We start from the raw sequence: 19303 nt of genomic DNA on the forward strand, positions 1-19303 counted from the left end.
ATATTCAATATTGCTATTAAAAATGTGTGATATCATATTACATATATATTACATATGATCACATATATGTTATTTACATGTATATGTAATCGATTACAATTGGCTAAGCGGAGTTATGCTCTCTATCCAAAACAAGCAAGTTAATATCACAGTGTAGGCATAAAGCAAGTGGCCTGGGCAAACAAAGCATATTACATGGACCAACTATGCGTGTGAACGATTAGTCCATCAAACCTCAACCATAAAAATTTGGTCCCTTTCTGGTGCATGAATATTGCGCAAGAGAGAAATCAATTGTGGTGCCAATAAATTTTAGTAAAATATGTTTTACTAAATCTAATCTGCACATATAGTGTACATATAGCTCTCCATATATACGTATATAATCTGTACATATAGTGTACATATAGCTCTCCATATATACGTATATAACGTACAGTTATTTTCCCCCATACTGTATAAAGGAACCGTGTAGGAATCCGTATAAAAAAGATTTATAGGGTCGCTAACACGTTGGCTTAGTTACAGCCAAACTATAAACATTAAAAAGTATTAGCGATAAAAGTATAATAAAGATCGACACAACATGCAAAATACATATTGTAAGATTATATGCGGATATATAAGGATAAAATGTCAGAAATAGATTCGTAGCCCAGCATCCACTACACCAGACCCTCATGAAAGCAAGGGAAAGCATGGAAACCTTCGGATAAGCTTCAAGTAATCAAGGAAATTGAAGCAAGACAAAAGCTATCAGCTATCAAAAACAGAAAATCATCCAAAAGGTACAGTGTCGACACAGATTAAACAGAAAGAAAAGATGACATCACTATGTGACCAAAGTTCATCAAGGCAAAGAGATCATTCAACGCTGCACGATAATTTGGATGATGTGTTATTGACTTGGTTTAGACAAGTGCACGGTGAAAGCGGCGTACCTATCGACGGGCCAATTTTGTAGAAGAAGGCTAACAAGTTTCTACAGGATTTAGGAAACGATACTACTGTTTTTCGTGGTGGGATCAGCAGGTGGAAAAAAGGCATGCTATTGGCGGTCAGAGAGTTGCTGGAGAGTCAGCTGCAGTTAATGTTGGAGAAGTGAAAAAGTGAAGGAGGAAGTGCTAACTCCATTACTCCAAACGTACAGTTATGATGACATATTCAATATGGACGAAACCTGGTGGTTTTATAAGCTCATGGTCAACAACACGTTGCACTTTGAAGGGGAGAAGTGTAGTGGAGGGAAGTTGTCAAAAAAAGACTGACTGTGACACTTTGTGCTAATATGTCGGGCACCGACGAGGAAGTTCCTATCGTAATAGGAAAGTTCGGAAAACTTTGCTGTTTAAAAAATGTTAATAACTTTCAATGTCAGTATTACCACAACAAAAAACTTGGATGATGAGTGACATCATCTTTCAAACATGGGTAAGAGATTTGGATCGCCGGATGACCAGAAAAAAAAACAAAAAAGTGCTCATCATTGACAACTGTCCAGCACACCCAACTATGAATAGGCATACATCGATCAGGCTTCTATTCACACCACTCAATACTACAAACGTGCTGCAACCTGTGGAACAAAGAATTATTTGAAATTTCAAGTCTTACTATCGTCAGCAAGTTTTGCAATTCACCATTGATTACATTGACACTCATAAAAAAAGCCAGATGAATCTATCAATGTCTTACAAGCAATACGATGGGTGCACATGGAAATGTGTCACGAAAAAACTATTGCCAACTGTTTTCACCATCAGCTTGGTCACAACAAATTTGATCACACAGATGCTACTTCAACTGCTGATGATAATGAAGAAGGTGACACTATAAAAATCTAAATCTGCTACTACACACCATAGATCCTACATCAGCTGAGATTTGTTTGTAGTTTTAGGTGATGTGACTGCCAGGATGTTTTAAGATTAAAATCGGGTAAAATTGATCTCAATTAAAACGCTCAGAAAAAATACACATGTATGTCTTTTTTTGAGCGTTTCAAGTTTTGCTAATTTTAATCTGAAAACATCCTGGCAATCGCATCACCTAAAATGACAAACAAACAAATGAGAGGACCTCTAACTTGCAACAAGCAATCTATGCTTTCTAGTTATATATAGTTTATATATGTACATGTATCTACTGGTGAATACATGCACTTGTGACAGTGCTCTGATAACTTGAACGCTCTGATAACTCAAACACTTTCGCTCGGTCTAGTGAAGTTGGAGTTATCCATGTTTGACTGTAAAGGTGATGATGTGTGTATATACATGTATATATACATGTATACATGTATATATATATATATATATATATAAATATATGTGTATTCATGTATATATACACACATCATCAGCTCTTAAAACCATAATAGTCCACATGTTTGCAACTTACATCGCTTCTCCCAACAAGGAATTGATTTTGAAGTAGGTCATCGGCAAGAGTGGAACACCTCGGAGCACATCCATAGTTTTCATTCAGTATCTGCTCAGAGTCAGATCAGGGTCAACGGCAACAACCAATCAAGCACTAGCATACACACTAATATACTAGTATATAGCAGTGATGCAGTAAACAACAACCTATGTGGAAGTGTGAAGATCAGACAGCTGCAAGCAGTGTTGAAATTCTTAGTAAAATGCTTAGAGTAGTGGTGTGTTGCAGCTAGCACTTGCGTGCCTTGACACGAGTTCATGTATTTTTGTGAACTAAATTATTTCATACATGTACATGCGTTGAAGTATTCACCAGCTGTTCACTTTCTTTCGGAGCAAAAAATATTTCATTTTGAAAAAGATGATTTCCTGGTTGGAAATTTATTAAGTATTTTCTAATCCGCTAGTCAACCTAAAGAGATGCATAGGGCATTAATTTCAGTAGCATCAAATTTAAGGGTCGAGTAAAATACCTGAGATAGCCAATTAACATCAGCGATTAGCATCAGCGATTAATATCGCCGATTAACATTAGCAGTTAACATCAGCGACTAACATCATTAATTAATTTCAGCGATTAACCTCAGCGATTAACATCAGCGATTAACATCAGCGATTAATATCAGCGATTAATATCAGTGATTAACATCAGCGATTAACATCAGCGATTAATATCATCGATTAATCTCAGCGATTAACATCGGCGACTAACATCATCAATTAACATCAGCGATTAACATTAGCAATTAACACCAGCAATTAACATCGGCGATTAATATCAATGATTAGCCTCAGCGATTAACATCATCGAGTAACACCAGCGATTAACATCAGCAATTAACATCAGTGATTAACACCGGCAATTAACATCAGTGACTAACCTCAGCAATTAACATTATCGAGTAACATCATCAATTAATATCAACGATTAACCTCAGCGATTAACATCAGCAATTACCATCAGCGATTAATCTCAGCGATTAATATCAACGATTAAACTCAGCGTTTACCATCATCGATTAACATCAGCGATTAACATCAGCTATTAACTTCAGCGATTAACATGAATGATTAACATCAGCGATTAACATCAGCAATTAACCTCAAAGATTAACTTCAGCGATTAACTTCAGCGATTAACATCAACAGTATTATAGAGTTTAGTGCGATGTAACAAAAGGCAAGGTAATGCAAAAGTAAGGAAAACAACATAACAAATTGACCAGTGAATTCTTGTCTTTGTGAAAAATTTCGTAGGCTAGGAGAGAGTTCCTGGTGACCAAAAAAAGTAGCTGCGACTTTTGCACCACCCGCAATGCCAGTCCTGTAACTTCTGTAGAGCCGCCTTTATTTTCACCATCCCTTGGATTGTATATCGAACAGAACTTGGACTGTCTGCAATGATGATGTAACTGGTAAAGCTTTTGAACCCTTGAAAACCTTAAAGGTTGACTTGCAACAAAATTTGGTTGTAAAAATGTGATTACAAGTTCTTAAAAGCTCAAAAACGAAAAGCCGGCCTTAGATTGGAATCTGTTTATTTCTCTGACATAGCCATTACAGTTTGGTTTTCGTCTTGTCACGTGATGTTCTCACGTGAATTGAAAGGCCAATAAAAAGCTCAATATAAAACTTATCGTAGCACTAGTTTATGACAAACACTTCGGGTTTTACCGAAGACCCCGTATAAAATATAGACGCTCGCTACTTTACAGTTTTGTTTCGGCATTATCTAATTGTCAAATCATAATCTGATCATGTGACCCAATAATTCGCAAATAATTTTTGCAGCTCTTTTCGATTATCAAAAGCGACCAACAGGCTTGTCATGATTATCAGACAATGATATGTACTCTTTCGAGCTAAGGTTCAAAAGTTTCACAAATTTTTACGGTAAGTTATAAGATATCAGTGCCAAAAGTGACGGCATTACAATGACGATAAAATAGACGCGAAAGAACAATAGACAGGGTTTTATTGAATGTGTGAAGTATATTTGTGAAAATATTTCGATGAATGAGGTTGCATGAAAGTGTAAACAGAAACCATCCTGTAACAACTACGTCCCATTTGAGCCGTTTTGGAAAGCGAATCCAAACTACGGCGGTCTCGTGTGGCTGCGATTAATTGTTCATTTTTTAGCTTTTAAGAGCTCGTAATCACATTCCCACATATTTTGCACCTACAACACAACAGAGTAAAACATGGTGAATCTTTTGATACCAAATAACTTTAGTGTGAATTTTGTTGGAAGCCAACCTTTAATGGTTGACTTCCAACAAAATTTACATTACAGTTTTACTCTGTTGCGGTAAACATGGTTATTTATATAACCATGTTTTACTCTGTTGTGTTGTACCTTTTGATACTAAATCACTGTAATGTAAATTTTGTTGCAAGTCAATCTTTGATCAAATTATTTTTCTCAATTCTTAATGATATTTTTTACTCGCTCCCGATGCGGCTCAACCACAAATACACAACAGTGTAAATAGTTGAAATGTCAAGGACACACAAAAAGAGACAAATGGAGTGAATGATAATACTAATTAGTCGTATCATCTCATGCTAAACACTTGATGAGTTACACAATGGATACCTTCTTTAAGATGTTTCCTTTATCTAAGCTACTCTCAATATTAAAGCATCTAGATTAGCAGTGATGTGATTAGCAGTGATGTGATTAGCAGTGATGTGATTAGCAGTGATGTGATTAGCACTGATGTGATTAGCAGTGATGTGATTAGCAGTGATGTGATTAGCAGTGATGTGATTAGCAGTGATGTGATTAGCAGTGATGTGATTAGCAGTGATGTGATTAGCAGTGATGTGATTAGCAGTGATGTGATTAGCAGTGATGTGATTAGCAGTGATGTGATTAGCAGTGATGTGATGCCATTTTAAAAAATTGCATAACTAATGTGTATTACCATTAACATTAAACATATAAACAAGTTCTTTACAAAAGTGTATAGAATATATGTAAATATTAATTTTTCATTAAAGGTTGACTTGCAACAAAATTCACATTACAGTTATTTGGTATCAAAAGATTCGACATGTCTTACTCTGTTGTGTAGTAGGTGCCAAATATGTGGGAATGTGATTAAAAGCTCTTAAAAGCTCAAAAACGAACAGAAAATCGCAGCGACACGAGACTGCCCTAGTTTGGATTCGTTTTCCAAAACGGCTAAAATGTGACGTATGTGTGGGAGATGGTTTATGTTTACACTTTCATGCATCCTTATTCGTCAAACTATTTTCACAAATATACTTCACGCTTGCAATAAAAACCATGTCTACTGTTCTTACGCGTCTATTTTATCGGCATCGTAATGCTGCAACTTTGAGCTCTGATATCTCAAAACATAGCATAAAAATATGTTTAATTTTTTAAACTTAGCTTGAACGATTGCATATCATCCTCTGATAAAAATGATGAGCCTTTTGGTCCGCTATGATGGTCGAAAAATGCTGTAGAAGTTGTTCGCGCCATATGGCGGGAATTGTAAGTCACATGATCAGATAATGTTAGTTTCAGTTCAAGTTTGATCTATCGCAAATAACAGATACGCTTTCTCGTATTAAACTTGTTAATTTCAATTCGTCATAATATCTAACGCGCTACATCGTGTTTGTGCAGCTGGCAAGCTGAGAAGCACCTTTTTTCTTAGCCAAGAGCAGAAAAAAGACCAGACCTTCACCGGGCGTGGAGCAACTGGGTGAAGCTAGATGTGACAAACTTTATTTATTCGCCTGCTTACTCTTAACTTTGTTTTCACCATTTCAAAGACGACATGTTTTCTAACTTGTTTGCATACTCCACATACCACCAAAGCACGTGAGTAATTTATTTTATGAACTACTTGTATTAGTAGTAGTAACTCAGGTTATTTTCTAGTATTCTCCGAATACTACTGTATTAATCTCTATTTAATATTACAACATTAATGTCATTTAATCGTAAAATGATATTATTAGTATTTTATCTTTTTAATTACGTGTATTATTCTTATTATAATAACAAAACTAATTCATACTGCATATCTATCTGTAAAACATAATATAGTAATCTATAATTGATAAAATAATGTTATAAGTTTCACGATTAATTTCGCCAAATTTCTTAGCCCCACTCACTTATAGATATGTTATATAAAATAGTTATTGTCATTTTCTGGTATCATCGTTAATAGCATATTAGTATTATTAGATGATTATTATTAGTGTTAGATGATGAAGAGTTTGTGCCAACCACTGAAGACTGGGAAGAGTTTGAGCGCTATGTTGGCCAGCGTCAAACACTCTCCAATTACATGTAAGATAGAGCTGAACTTAACCAAACTTGACAAAATATAAAGAATATCCATAGAGTTATTTACTCATAATTTTATGTTTACAATATCATGGATTCTGATAAGGTTTTGTAAAATCTGTGTCATGATTGCATGGCTATAAATTTATTCTTTTTCTGATCAAGCAAATATGAAATAATAACAGGAAATGATGTTGTACAAATCTTATTGCAAGTCAACTATTGTGTTGTGATTTCAGACCCGAATCCTCCTTCAAAGTGGAGAAAATAATAGTAAGTGTGACAGCACTCCAGTGACTATTTCACTGTCACGCCTGCGCCCTCCCCTGCTCATTCACGATGGTGCGAGAAGGCAGATGGGTAGAGTTCAAGGTTACATGTGCCTCCTGTCACCAATCGCACACTTGGGAAACAACTGCCAGGGTGAACAGAGCTCACGTCATCAACCCCCTGCTGGCAGCTGTATCACTCTTTTCTAGCGGATGCCTTACGCAGACCCTCCGTTTTCTGTCGCTCCTGAACATCGCGATACCAAGCCATAGCGTTTGCCTCTACCAACAAAGAGAATACGTACATGGTGTGAGTGTTAATATTTACCCATAAACTTGGAAAATGTGAGTAAAAGCTAGGCACACTAATTAAATAACGAAATTTAGAAACAAATTTTTTCTTGAAATGAAAATATGTCATCCTTCAAGCGAAATATATTATAATTTGAAATTCTGATTCTTCATCATAATATAACACAAAAAGGGGGAAGAGGATTCTACATTCTTAGACTAATGATAATGATACAAATTAATCTTGTATAATGAAGTTTACAATATTTAACAGTGTATTGCTGAGCAGTACATCCTGCATAACAAGGGATTGATGGCAGCAATCGATTGGGAGCTTGATTTGGCAGGTGACAGTAGATGTGATAGTCCGGGGCATTGCGCACTATACAGGGCCTAAACTATGTTGGATCAGAGCTGCGGTTTAATAGTCAGCAGCCATCTTGTCAAGGTGAAACTTTGACAGTTTTACTTCACAGTCTGACAAAAACCGAAATTTTTTAGTATAAACATAAATAAATAAACATGAAGAAATATAAACATGAAGTTGCTGATCTAGCTAAATAATTCATTCAAATAATGTGAAAGTGATTGTTGGTCGTAACTTTTTTACTTTGCAGTCAACGGATACCACCAGCTCTAACGCCATGGAGCTGGAAAGCATCAAGCGATGCTAGTCCGATCTAATTTACCACGGCCTGAGAGTGAGGTCCATTACAACGGATGTTGTTACAAAGGTTGTGTGCATACCGCAAGCTTGTGTTTTGGCTTATGCCGCAAATTCGTCGAACGTGAGCGACGGCCTCTACCTGCCTGCTTGGTGACTAAGATTCGGGCTCTTTTCCCACCAATGGATGATGAAGAAGAGTTTGCAGACTTGCAAACAAGATTTGCGACATAAACCAAAACACAAGATTGCGGTATGCACACAACCTTTTTCAAGCATTTGGCGATGGCTCTCCAAATGGGAATAGATCATCTACCAAAACAATTATTGAAAAACAATAATTGCTGATCATCAAAATAATCTCGATCTTTATATAATAAAATCATAAAACTAATACACTCTCTACTGTAGTAAGTGTACAAGCCAAATATAACAATTCTCCTTGTGTCCCACGAGTTCAGAATATGTGTGTTCAACCGATGCATTAAATGTGTAACACAAGAATTGTAGATAATGCATGACACATTAGCATAGCTCTGGTGTTATTGGCATTAAATGAAAATCCAACTCACTATGATATCGCAGGTAATTATTCCACCCCAACTCAAGGGGTGCAGGCGCCACAAGTTCGTCCACACCAGAATGCATATACAGGCATTCATGCTCCCCGCGGTCATGGAGACGATGCACAAACACAGCATCATGGTAGCACAAACATTCAGGAAGAGATGGCATGTCTTAACAGTGCATGCAGACACACCACTCTGTAGCCGGTGGTATTAGCTCCTAAAGAAATGAACAGATATGTCTATGCAATCATAGCTAATACATCAGGTCGATGTTATCCAGCAGTATATCAGTGCAGCACTAGATTTAAATACTAAAATTGTTAATGTTGTCATTCGAGAAAAATCTGTAATTATTTTTTCGCAATATGAAGCAATAATTATCATCATTAAAATCATATACATGTATATAATAATAATATTCGTTCTATCACTCTCAAGCTAAAACTATCACTACTAGCTAGCTTGGCACATAAGAGCTGGCTAGTGGCGGTGCTTACTTGCTGGGAGATTGGATTCTGTTGAGGATCTTCTTCAGATAGAGCGTCAGGCTCGAAACGCCAGGGTCTTAACTCTTGAGAATTTGACATTTTTTATGATCGCAACTCGGACATGTACACGTGAGATGAATAGTCGGACGAAATGGCCAAGCTGAAACTATAAAGTAGCGAGCATCTATATTTGATACGGGGTCTTAGGTAAAACCCAAAGTGTTTGTCGTAAACTTGCTACGATAAGTTTGATATTGGCCTTTCAATTCACGCAAGAACATCACGTGACAAGACAATAACCGAAATCCGCGGATACGTCATTGAAATCAAGAGATTCCAATCTACGGCGGCTTTTTGTTTTTGAGCTTGTAATCACATTTCCACATATTTGGCACCTACCACACAACAGAGTAAGACATGGCTAATCTTTTGATACCAAATAACTGCAATGTGAATTTTGTTGCAATGAGTTTGACAGTGAGTTTACAACTACAGCTAGTTGTTGTTCGTCTCTACGACAAACAACAACTAAAAGATAGCCTAAAAACTTACTTATCCTTGCTTATGTCTCCTTTGTACAATATGACAGCCCCTGACTTGAACCCAAATGCAAGCAGCTGCATGCTCTCATGCACGGCCATACATGAAACCTCCTGCAAAAGACGTAAATAACAAATTACTTGAAGTATTTTATGCATGAAAACAGGCCGCAACTCTGGTTTCTATTTTTATCTTGCAAGTGTTCAGTCCAAAATGAACCTCTTGAAAGTAAATTCACAATCGGAGGACAAAACAATCATCATGTGTGTTCTAGCTCCTCAATAAAGTAGAAACTGGTCGTAATTATAAAACTAGCAAACTTTTGTCCTCTGACCTATATGTAAGTTCGCTTCTAACTGATTCACAGTGAAACTGGTGTCAATATATATTTTAATTGTAAGTTTTCATACCGTACAAAAGCTCGTCTAAACTAACATAATATTTTTTGTAATTAAATAAATGTTTTAGTACATTTGCAGTCTACTCAGTATGTGAATAGAGAGAGGACGAACACAACTATGGTGCAAGTAATGATACACAGTGAATTCATGTGTACTATGGCTATCTATTATATTGCTACACATTAAACAAACATTTATGTTTGAAGGAATTAACCTTAACTGCAGCATTGGATTGCAAGAATCCTTTCAGGAGATTTTTCCAGGCTAGCCTTTGGCTCATGCTTGCTTAGAGACTCAAGACATTCAAAAAGTTGAAAACAAAATACCAATACATCATTCGAATTTTAAAAACTGGAAGTTGTTTTCACCTGAGGAATATTGTGAAGAGAATCCTTGGCTCCGAATGGAGAAAGCCGGAGAATTCTAGAGCAGTGAGGAACCCCTTGTCCGTCAAACTAAACCGACAGCAGATTAAAAGCATGACAACTGCCAGCAACCTATCTCTACTTTCCAAGATGCGAGTGAGACCAAGTATAGACACTGTATAGAATCTTAACACCGTAGTTCCTAAGCCTCTCATTGCATAAAAAGGAGGGCTAGGCACCACTATAGCCATATACATGTATTTGTATGCAAGTAACAGCGTGTCAGGATTTTTTCTCATTAAAACTAGCTTTTTGAGTTCAAAAACATTATCCAAAATTGATAATAATAATAATTAATTCCTTTAACTGATGTTTAGGGTACTCTACAAATGTCAAAGTCAAGTAACTCACTGTCTCCATCATCCAAAGCTTGAATATAGGAAAATCTCCTTCTTCATCTTTCTATGTAACAGAAACAAGCAGCACTTACCGACTTGAACAATCACCAATCCTTACGACATACAGACAATTTCTGGGTTACCGTGTGTAAAGTGTACAGGACAATATCTCTAGACTACCGTATGTAAAGTGAACAAGACAATATCCCGGGGCTACCATGTGTAAAGCGAACAAGATAATATAAAGACAAACAAGACAGTTTGCTTCAAGTAGTTCAAGTGTGTATGTAGTAGTTTGCTTAGAGTAGTCCAAGTGTGTATGTAGTAGTTTGATTCAAGTAGTTCACGTGTATATGTAGTAGTTTGCTTCAACTAGTTCAAGTGTGTATGTAGTAGTTTGCATCAAGTAGTTTAAGTGTATATGTAGTAGTTTGCTTCAAGTAGTTCAAGTGTGTATGTAGTAGTTTGCTTCAAGTAGTTTAAGTGTATATGTAGTAGTTTGCATCAAGTAGTTTAAGTGTGTATGTAGTAGTTTGCTTCAAATAGTTCAAGTGTGTATGTAGTAGTTTGCTTCAAGTAGTTCAAGTGTATATGTAGTAGTTTGCATCAAGTAGTTCAAGTGTGTATGTAGTAGTTTGCTTCAAGTAGTTCAAGTGTGTATGTAGTAGTTTGCTTCAAGTAGTTTAAGTGTGTATGTAGTAGTTTGCTTCAAGTAGTTCAAGTGTATATGTAGTAGTTTGCATCAAGTAGTTCAAGTGTGTATGTAGTAGTTTGCTTCAAGTAGTTTAAGTGTGTATGTAGTAGTTTGCATCAAGTAGTTCAAGTGTATATGTAGTAGTTTGCATCAAGTAGTTCAAGTGTATATGTAGTAGTTTGCTTCAAGTAGTTCAAGTGTGTATGTAGTAGTTTGCTTCAAGTAGTTTAAGTGTATATGTAGTAGTTTGCATCAAGTAGTTTAAGTGTGTATGTAGTAGTTTGCTTCAAATAGTTCAAGTGTGTATGTAGTAGTTTGCTTCAAGTAGTTCAAGTGTGTATGTAGTAGTTTGCTTCAAGTAGTTCAAGTGTGTATGTAGCAGGTTGCTTCAAGTAGTTCAAGTGTATATGTAGTAGTTTGCTTCAAGTAGTTCAAGTGTATATGTAGTAGTTTGCTTCAAGTAGTTCAAGTGTGTATGTAGTAGTTTGCTTCAAGTAGTTTAAGTGTATATGTAGTAGTTTGCATCAAGTAGTTTAAGTGTGTATGTAGTAGTTTGCTTCAAGTAGTTTAAGTGTGTATGTAGTAGTTTGCATCAAGTAGTTCAAGTGTATATGTAGTAGTTTGCATCAAGTAGTTCAAGTGTATATGTAGTAGTTTGCATCAAGTAGTTTAAGTGTGTATGTAGTAGTTTGCTTCAAATAGTTCAAGTGTGTATGTAGTAGTTTGCTTCAAGTAGTTCAAGTGTGTATGTAGCAGGTTGCTTCAAGTAGTTCAAGTGTATATGTAGTAGTTTGCTTCAAGTAGTTCAAGTGTGTATGTAGTAGTTTGCTTCAAGTAGTTTAAGTGTGTATGTAGTAGTTTGCTTCAAGTAGTTTAAGTGTGTATGTAGTAGTTTGCTTCAAGTAGTTCAAGTGTGTATGTAGTAGTTTGCTTCAAGTAGTTTAAGTGTGTATGTAGTAGTTTGCATCAAGTAGTTCAAGTGTATATGTAGTAGTTTGCATCAAGTAGTTCAAGTGTATATGTAGTAGTTTGCTTCAAGTAGTTCAAGTGTGTATGTAGTAGTTTGCTTCAAGTAGTTTAAGTGTATATGTAGTAGTTTGCATCAAGTAGTTTAAGTGTGTATGTAGTAGTTTGCTTCAAATAGTTCAAGTGTGTATGTAGTAGTTTGCTTCAAGTAGTTCAAGTGTGTATGTAGTAGTTTGCTTCAAGTAGTTCAAGTGTGTATGTAGCAGGTTGCTTCAAGTAGTTCAAGTGTATATGTAGTAGTTTGCTTCAAGTAGTTCAAGTGTGTATGTAGTAGTTTGCTTCAAGTAGTTTAAGTGTGTATGTAGTAGTTTGCTTCAAGTAGTTTAAGTGTGTATGTAGTAGTTTGCTTCAAGTAGTTCAAGTGTGTATGTAGTAGTTTGCTTCAAGTAGTTTAAGTGTGTATGTAGTAGTTTGCTTCAAGTAGTTTAAGTGTGTATGTAGTAGTTTGCTTCAAGTAGTTCAAGTGTGTATGTAGTAGTTTGCTTCAAGTAGTTCAAGTGTATATGTAGTAGTTTGCTTCAAGTAGTTCAAGTGTGTATGTAGTAGTTTGCATCAAGTAGTTCAAGTGTATATGTAGTAGTTTGCATCAAGTAGTTTAAGTGTGTATGTAGTAGTTTGCTTCAAATAGTTCAAGTGTGTATGTAGTAGTTTGCTTCAAGTAGTTCAAGTGTGTATGTAGTAGTTTGCTTCAAGTAGTTCAAGTGTATATGTAGTAGTTTGCTTCAAGTAGTTCAAGTGTGTATGTAGTAGTTTGCTTCAAGTAGTTCAAGTGTGTATGTAGCAGGTTGCTTCAAGTAGTTTAAGTGTATATGTAGTAGTTTGCATCAAGTAGTTCAAGTGTATATGTAGTAGTTTGCTTCAAGTAGTTCAAGTGTGTATGTAGTAGTTTGCTTCAAGTAGTTTAAGTGTGTATGTAGTAGTTTGCTTCAAGTAGTTCAAGTGTGTATGTAGTAGTTTGCTTCAAGTAGTTCAAGTGTATATGTAGTAGTTTGCTTCAAGTAGTTCAAGTGTGTATGTAGTAGTTTGCTTCAAGTAGTTTAAGTGTATATGTAGTAGTTTGCTTCAAGTAGTTCACGTGTGTATGTAGTAGTTTGCTTCAAGTAGTTTAAGTGTGTATGTAGTAGTTTGCTTCAAGTAGTTCAAGTGTATATGTAGTAGTTTGCTTCAAGTAGTTTAAGTGTGTATGTAGTAGTTTGCTTCAAGTAGTTCAAGTGTGTATGTAGTAGTTTGCTTCAAGTAGTTCAAGTGTATATGTAGTAGTTTGCTTCAAGTAGTTCAAGTGTGTATGTAGTAGTTTGCTTCAAGTAGTTTAAGTGTATATGTAGTAGTTTGCTTCAAGTAGTTCACGTGTGTATGTAGTAGTTTGCTTCAAGTAGTTTAAGTGTGTATGTAGTAGTTTGCTTCAAGTAGTTCAAGTGTGTATGTAGTAGTTTGCTTCAAGTAGTTTAAGTGTATATGTAGTAGTTTGCATCAAGTAGTTTAAGTGTATATGTAGTAGTTTGCTTCAAATAGTTCAAGTGTGTATGTAGTAGTTTGCTTCAAGTAGTTCAAGTGTATATGTAGTAGTTTGCTTCAAGTAGTTTAAGTGTATATGTAGTAGTTTGCATCAAGTAGTTGAAGTGTATATGTAGTAGTTTGCTTCAAGTAGTTCAAGTGTGTATGTAGTAGTTTGCTTCAAGTAGTTCAAGTGTATATGTAGTAGTTTGCTTCAAGTAGTTTAAGTGTATATGTAGTAGTTTGCTTCAAATAGTTCAAGTGTGTATGTAGTAGTTTGCTTCAAGTAGTTCAAGTGTATATGTAGTAGTTTGCTTCAAGTAGTTTAAGTGTATATGTAGTAGTTTGCATCAAGTAGTTGAAGTGTATATGTAGTAGTTTGCATCAAGTAGTTTAAGTGTGTATGTAGTAGTTTGCTTCAAGTAGTTTAAGTGTATATGTAGTAGTTTGCATCAAGTAGTTTAAGTGTATATGTAGTAGTTTGCTTCAAATAGTTCAAGTGTGTATGTAGTAGTTTGCTTCAAGTAGTTGAAGTGTATATGTAGTAGTTTGCATCAAGTAGTTTAAGTGTGTATGTAGTAGTTTGCTTCAAGTAGTTTAAGTGTATATGTAGTAGTTTGCATCAAGTAGTTTAAGTGTATATGTAGTAGTTTGCTTCAAGTAGTTCAAGTGTATATGTAGTAGTTTGCTTCAAATAGTTCAAGTGTGTATGTAGTAGTTTGCTTCAAGTAGTTCAAGTGTATATGTAGTAGTTTGCTTCAAGTAGTTTAAGTGTATATGTAGTAGTTTGCATCAAGTAGTTGAAGTGTATATGTAGTAGTTTGCTTCAAGTAGTTCAAGTGTGTATGTAGTAGTTTGCTTCAAGTAGTTCAAGTGTATATGTAGTAGTTTGCATCAAGTAGTTGAAGTGTATATGTAGTAGTTTGCTTCAAGTAGTTCAAGTGTGTATGTAGTAGTTTGCTTCAAGTAGTTTAAGTGTGTATGTAGTAGTTTGCTTCAAGTAGTTTAAGTGTATATGTAGTAGTTTGCATCAAGTAGTTTAAGTGTGTATGTAGTAGTTTGCTTCAAGTAGTTCAAGTGTATATGTAGTAGTTTGCTTCAAGTAGTTGAAGTGTATATGTAGTAGTTTGCTTCAAGTAGTTCAAGTGTGTATGTAGTAGTTTGCTTCAAGTAGTTCAAGTGTATATGTAGTAGTTTGCATCAAGTAGTTGAAGTGTATATGTAGTAGTTTGCTTCAAGTAGTTCAAGTGTGTATGTAGTAGTTTGCTTCAAGTAGTTCAAGTGTATATGTAGTAGTTTGCATCAAGTAGTTGAAGTGTATATGTAGTAGTTTGCTTCAAGTAGTTCAAGTGTATATGTAGTAGTTTGCTTCAAGTAGTTTAAGTGTATATGTAGTAGTTTGCATCAAGTAGTTGAAGTGTATATGTAGTAGTTTGCTTCAAGTAGTTCAAGTGTGTATGTAGTAGTTTGCTTCAAGTAGTTCAAGTGTATATGTAGTAGTTTGCATCAAGTAGTTGAAGTGTATATGTAGTAGTTTGCTTCAAGTAGTTCAAGTGTGTATGTAGTAGTTTGCTTCAAGTAGTTCAAGTGTGTATGTAGTAGTTTGCTTCAAGTAGTTCAAGTGTATATGTAGTAGTTTGCTTCAAGTAGTTGAAGTGTATATGTAGTAGTTTGCATCAAGTAGTTTAAGTGTATATGTAGTAGTTTGCATCAAGTAGTTTAAGTGTATATGTAGTAGTTTGCATCAAGTAGTTTAAGTGTGTATGTAGTAGTTTGCTTCAAATAGTTCAAGTGTGTATGTAGTAGTTTGCTTCAAGTAGTTTAAGTGTGTATGTAGTAGTTTGCTTCAAGTAGTTTAAGTGTATATGTAGTAGTTTGTATCAAGTAGTTCAAGTGTATATGTAGTAGTTTGCTTCAAGTAGTTCAAGTGTGTATGTAGTAGTTTGCTTCAAGTAGTTTAAGTGTATATGTAGTAGTTTGCATCAAGTAGTTCAAGTGTATATGTAGTAGTTTGCTTCAAGTAGATCAAGTGTATATGTAGTAGTTTGCATCAAGTAGTTTAAGTGTGTATGTAGTAGTTTGCTTCAAGTAGTTCAAGTGTGTATGTAGTAGTTTGCTTCAAGTAGTTCAAGTGTATATGTAGTAGTTTGCTTCAAGTAGTTCAAGTGTATATGTAGTAGTTTGCTTCAAGTAGTTCAAGTGTATATGTAGTAGTTTGCTTCAAGTAGTTCAAGTGTATATGTAGTAGTTTGCTTCAAGTAGTTCAAGTGTATATGTAGTAGTTTGCATCAAGTAGTTTAAGTGTGTATGTAGTAGTTTGCTTCAAGTAGTTCAAGTGTGTATGTAGTAGTTTGCTTCAAGTAGTTTAAGTGTGTATGTAGTAGGTTGCTTCAAGTAGTTCAAGTGTATATGTAGCAGGTTGCTTCAAGTCTTCCAAGCGCTGCACGTGAACATATTTTAACCACTCATTATAATCTGGGCATATGACAAACACTTGGATTTAGATATATGCTAGGTGAATGCCCGCCGTTGCCCGGGTAATAAAAGTTACTGCACAAAAAATTTCTTTTTATCTAACATTTACCAACACTTACCATTCTAACTTTCAAACTACATATCATATCATGAGAACAGCGTTTCTTGTAGTTGAAAGGACGACTCGCAACAAAATTTACATTACTGTTATTTGGTATCAAAAAGTTCACTATGTCTAACTATTCTGTGTTGTACGTTCAAAACATATGGAAATGCGATTCAAAGCTCTTAAAAGCTCAAAAACAAACAGTTGATCGAAGCCATTATGAAAATCCAGTAGGTTGGAATCCCTCTCAAAATGGCTCGAATGTGACGTAGTTGAACACGATGTGCTTCTGTTTACACTTTCATGCAACCTCATTCGTCTAAACATTTTCACAAATATACGTACTTCATGCATTCAATAAAACCACGTCTATTGTCCTTGCACATCTATTACACTATCGTTGTAATGCTGTCACTGAGCATTGATATCTCAAAACCTAGCCTAAAAATCAGTTTAATTTTTCAGCAATAGCTCGAAGGGGTGCATGTCATCCTCTGATAAACATGAGGAGCCTGTTGGTCACCTGTGATGGTCAAAAAATGCTGCAGAATATGTTTGCCCCATTTGGCAGATAATATAGGTCACAAAATCAGATTATGACTAGATGATTAGAGCAAGCTGAAATGAAACCGTATAGTAGCGAGCAACTATATTTGATAATGGATTTCCGGTAGAACTCGAAATGTTTATCATAAACTAGTGCTACAAGACGTTTTATATTCAGCGTTGTATTGGCCTTTCATTTTACGTGATAACATCCCATGTCAAAACAATAACCACGTCGAGTTGAGTACGTCATCATAATTATGAGACTCCAAACTACGGCAGTTCTTTTTAACTGCTCGTTTTTGAGCTTCTAAGAGCTTGCTATCAAATTTCTACATATTTTGAACCTACATCACAGCAGAGTAAGACATGGTGAACTTTTTGACACCAAATAACTGTAACGTAAATTTGGTTGCAAGTCAACCTTGAAATAAATTAAGAGAAAAAATAAAATAACTAAAGGTTGTCAAATTTTGTCAAACGACTGTAACTTTCAAACTTCATATCATGAGGAAAATGTTTTGTGCAGGTTAAATAAATTCAGAAACAAAAGAAAGCAACTATAAAAGTGTTTAAATGTAAATGTGAAACAATTAGCATGTAATAGCTAAATTAGGTCTGTTTTGCTACGATTACAATAAAAGGTTATTTGGCAATGATACACACTGAAAAAACAATAAAAATCCCAGGAATATGTTAAAATAATAATAATAGTTTATGCATAGAAGTGTGTGTGTATAACAAAATAACTCTTCCAGCAGGAGCTATTCATCAAAACTTTGAATACGATGATACTGGTACTTCTCGATACTGGTACAAATGTAAAATGAGATATGGGACTTTATTTGTCTAGTACTTTGTCTGACCAAATAGAGAGAGAATGTAGAGGCTAATCTGACTAGAGTTAATACAATTGTCCGGTATTGCTTGGCATAATAGCCGGTACTGATTCAGTGATCGAACCTTATGAAAAAACAGAAATAGAAGTGTAACGCACATTTAAAAATTAAACAGGAGATTTAAAATTTACAAATAAAAAAGTTGGTAATAATAGCAAAAAAATTAGCTTTTAAACAATTTCAAAAAATCAAAAGGTAATATTAGTTAAAGGTTGACTTGCATTAAAATTCACATTACAGTTATTTGGTATCAAAAGATTCACCATGTCTCACTCTGCTGTGTTGTGGGTGCCAAATATGTGGAAATGTGATTACAAGCTCTTAAAAGCTCAAAAACGAAATGTCGCCGTAGATTGGAATCTCTTTATTTCGATGGCGTAGCCATGAAATTTGGTTGTCTTGTCACGTATGTTCTCACGTGAATTGAAAGGCCAATAAAGAGCTCAATATAAAACTCATCGTAGCACTGGTTTATGACAAACACTTCGGGTTTTTCCCGAAGACCCCGTATCAAATATACGCTACTTTACAGTTTTGTTTCGGCCTGGTCTAATCGTCAAGTCGTAATCTGATCATGTGACCCAATACTTCGCAAATAATTTTTGCAACAGCTTTCGATTATCACAGGTGACCAACAGGCTCGTCATGATTATCAGACAATGATATGTACTCCTTCGAGCTAAGGTTAAAAAGTTTAACAATTTTTTACAGTAAGTTATAAGATATCAGTGCTAAAAGTGACAGCATTATAATGACAATAAAATAGACGCGTAAGAACAATAGACATGGTTTTATTGAATGCATGAAGTATATTTGTGAAAATATTTCGACAAATGAGGTTGCATGAAAATGTAAAAAGAAACCATCCTGTAACTACTACGTCCCATTTGAGCCGTTTTGGAAAGCGAATCCAAACTAGGGCGGTCTCGTGTGGCTGCGATTAACTGTTCGTTTTTTAGCTATTAAGAGCTTGTAATCACATTCCCATATAATTCACACCTACAACACAACAGAGTAAGCCATGGTGAATCTTATGATACTAAATAACTGTAATGTGAATTTTAGTGCAAGTCAGCCTTTAACAATCGAAAGTGTACATTTGGCATGCATTTTTGCATTTATGCGTGTGCGTAAGGTATACACTATGTGATAAAAAGAGTTATAGAACCATAAGGACTGTATAGTTAAGTGGTTAAACACTTTTAATTGCAAGGTTTTAATAGCTATAGCTGGAAAAATCAAACTAGAGACTTTGAGATTTGTGTATATAGATTTATAGACAACAATAACTAAGAGTTGATTAACATCAGACGATTGGTTAG

General features: G+C 35.1%; 1 protein-coding gene across 4 annotated transcripts in view; it reads right to left on the bottom strand.

Moving 5' to 3' along the window:
* Positions 1-19303, bottom strand: part of LOC137392951 (vacuolar protein sorting-associated protein 11 homolog) — an 88841-nt gene that overhangs the window by 64881 nt on the left and 4657 nt on the right. For 3 of the 4 annotated variants that reach the window (XM_068079316.1, XM_068079315.1, XM_068079314.1), the window contains exons 4-8: positions 10755-10805; positions 10347-10433; positions 9590-9690; positions 3665-3836; positions 2401-2490 (exon numbers count right to left, since the gene is read on the bottom strand). In XM_068079316.1, the coding sequence (XP_067935417.1) occupies positions 2401-2490; positions 3665-3836; positions 9590-9690; positions 10347-10433; positions 10755-10805 (501 nt within the window). Of the gene's footprint in view, positions 1-2400; positions 2491-3664; positions 3837-9589; positions 9691-10346; positions 10434-10754; positions 10806-16549; positions 16585-19303 lie in introns of those variants that run through there. The other variant, XM_068079317.1, reaches the window with a different exon arrangement.

Source organism: Watersipora subatra, chromosome 4, assembly GCF_963576615.1.
Source record: "Watersipora subatra chromosome 4, tzWatSuba1.1, whole genome shotgun sequence".
NCBI lineage: Eukaryota > Metazoa > Bryozoa > Gymnolaemata > Cheilostomatida > Watersiporidae > Watersipora > Watersipora subatra.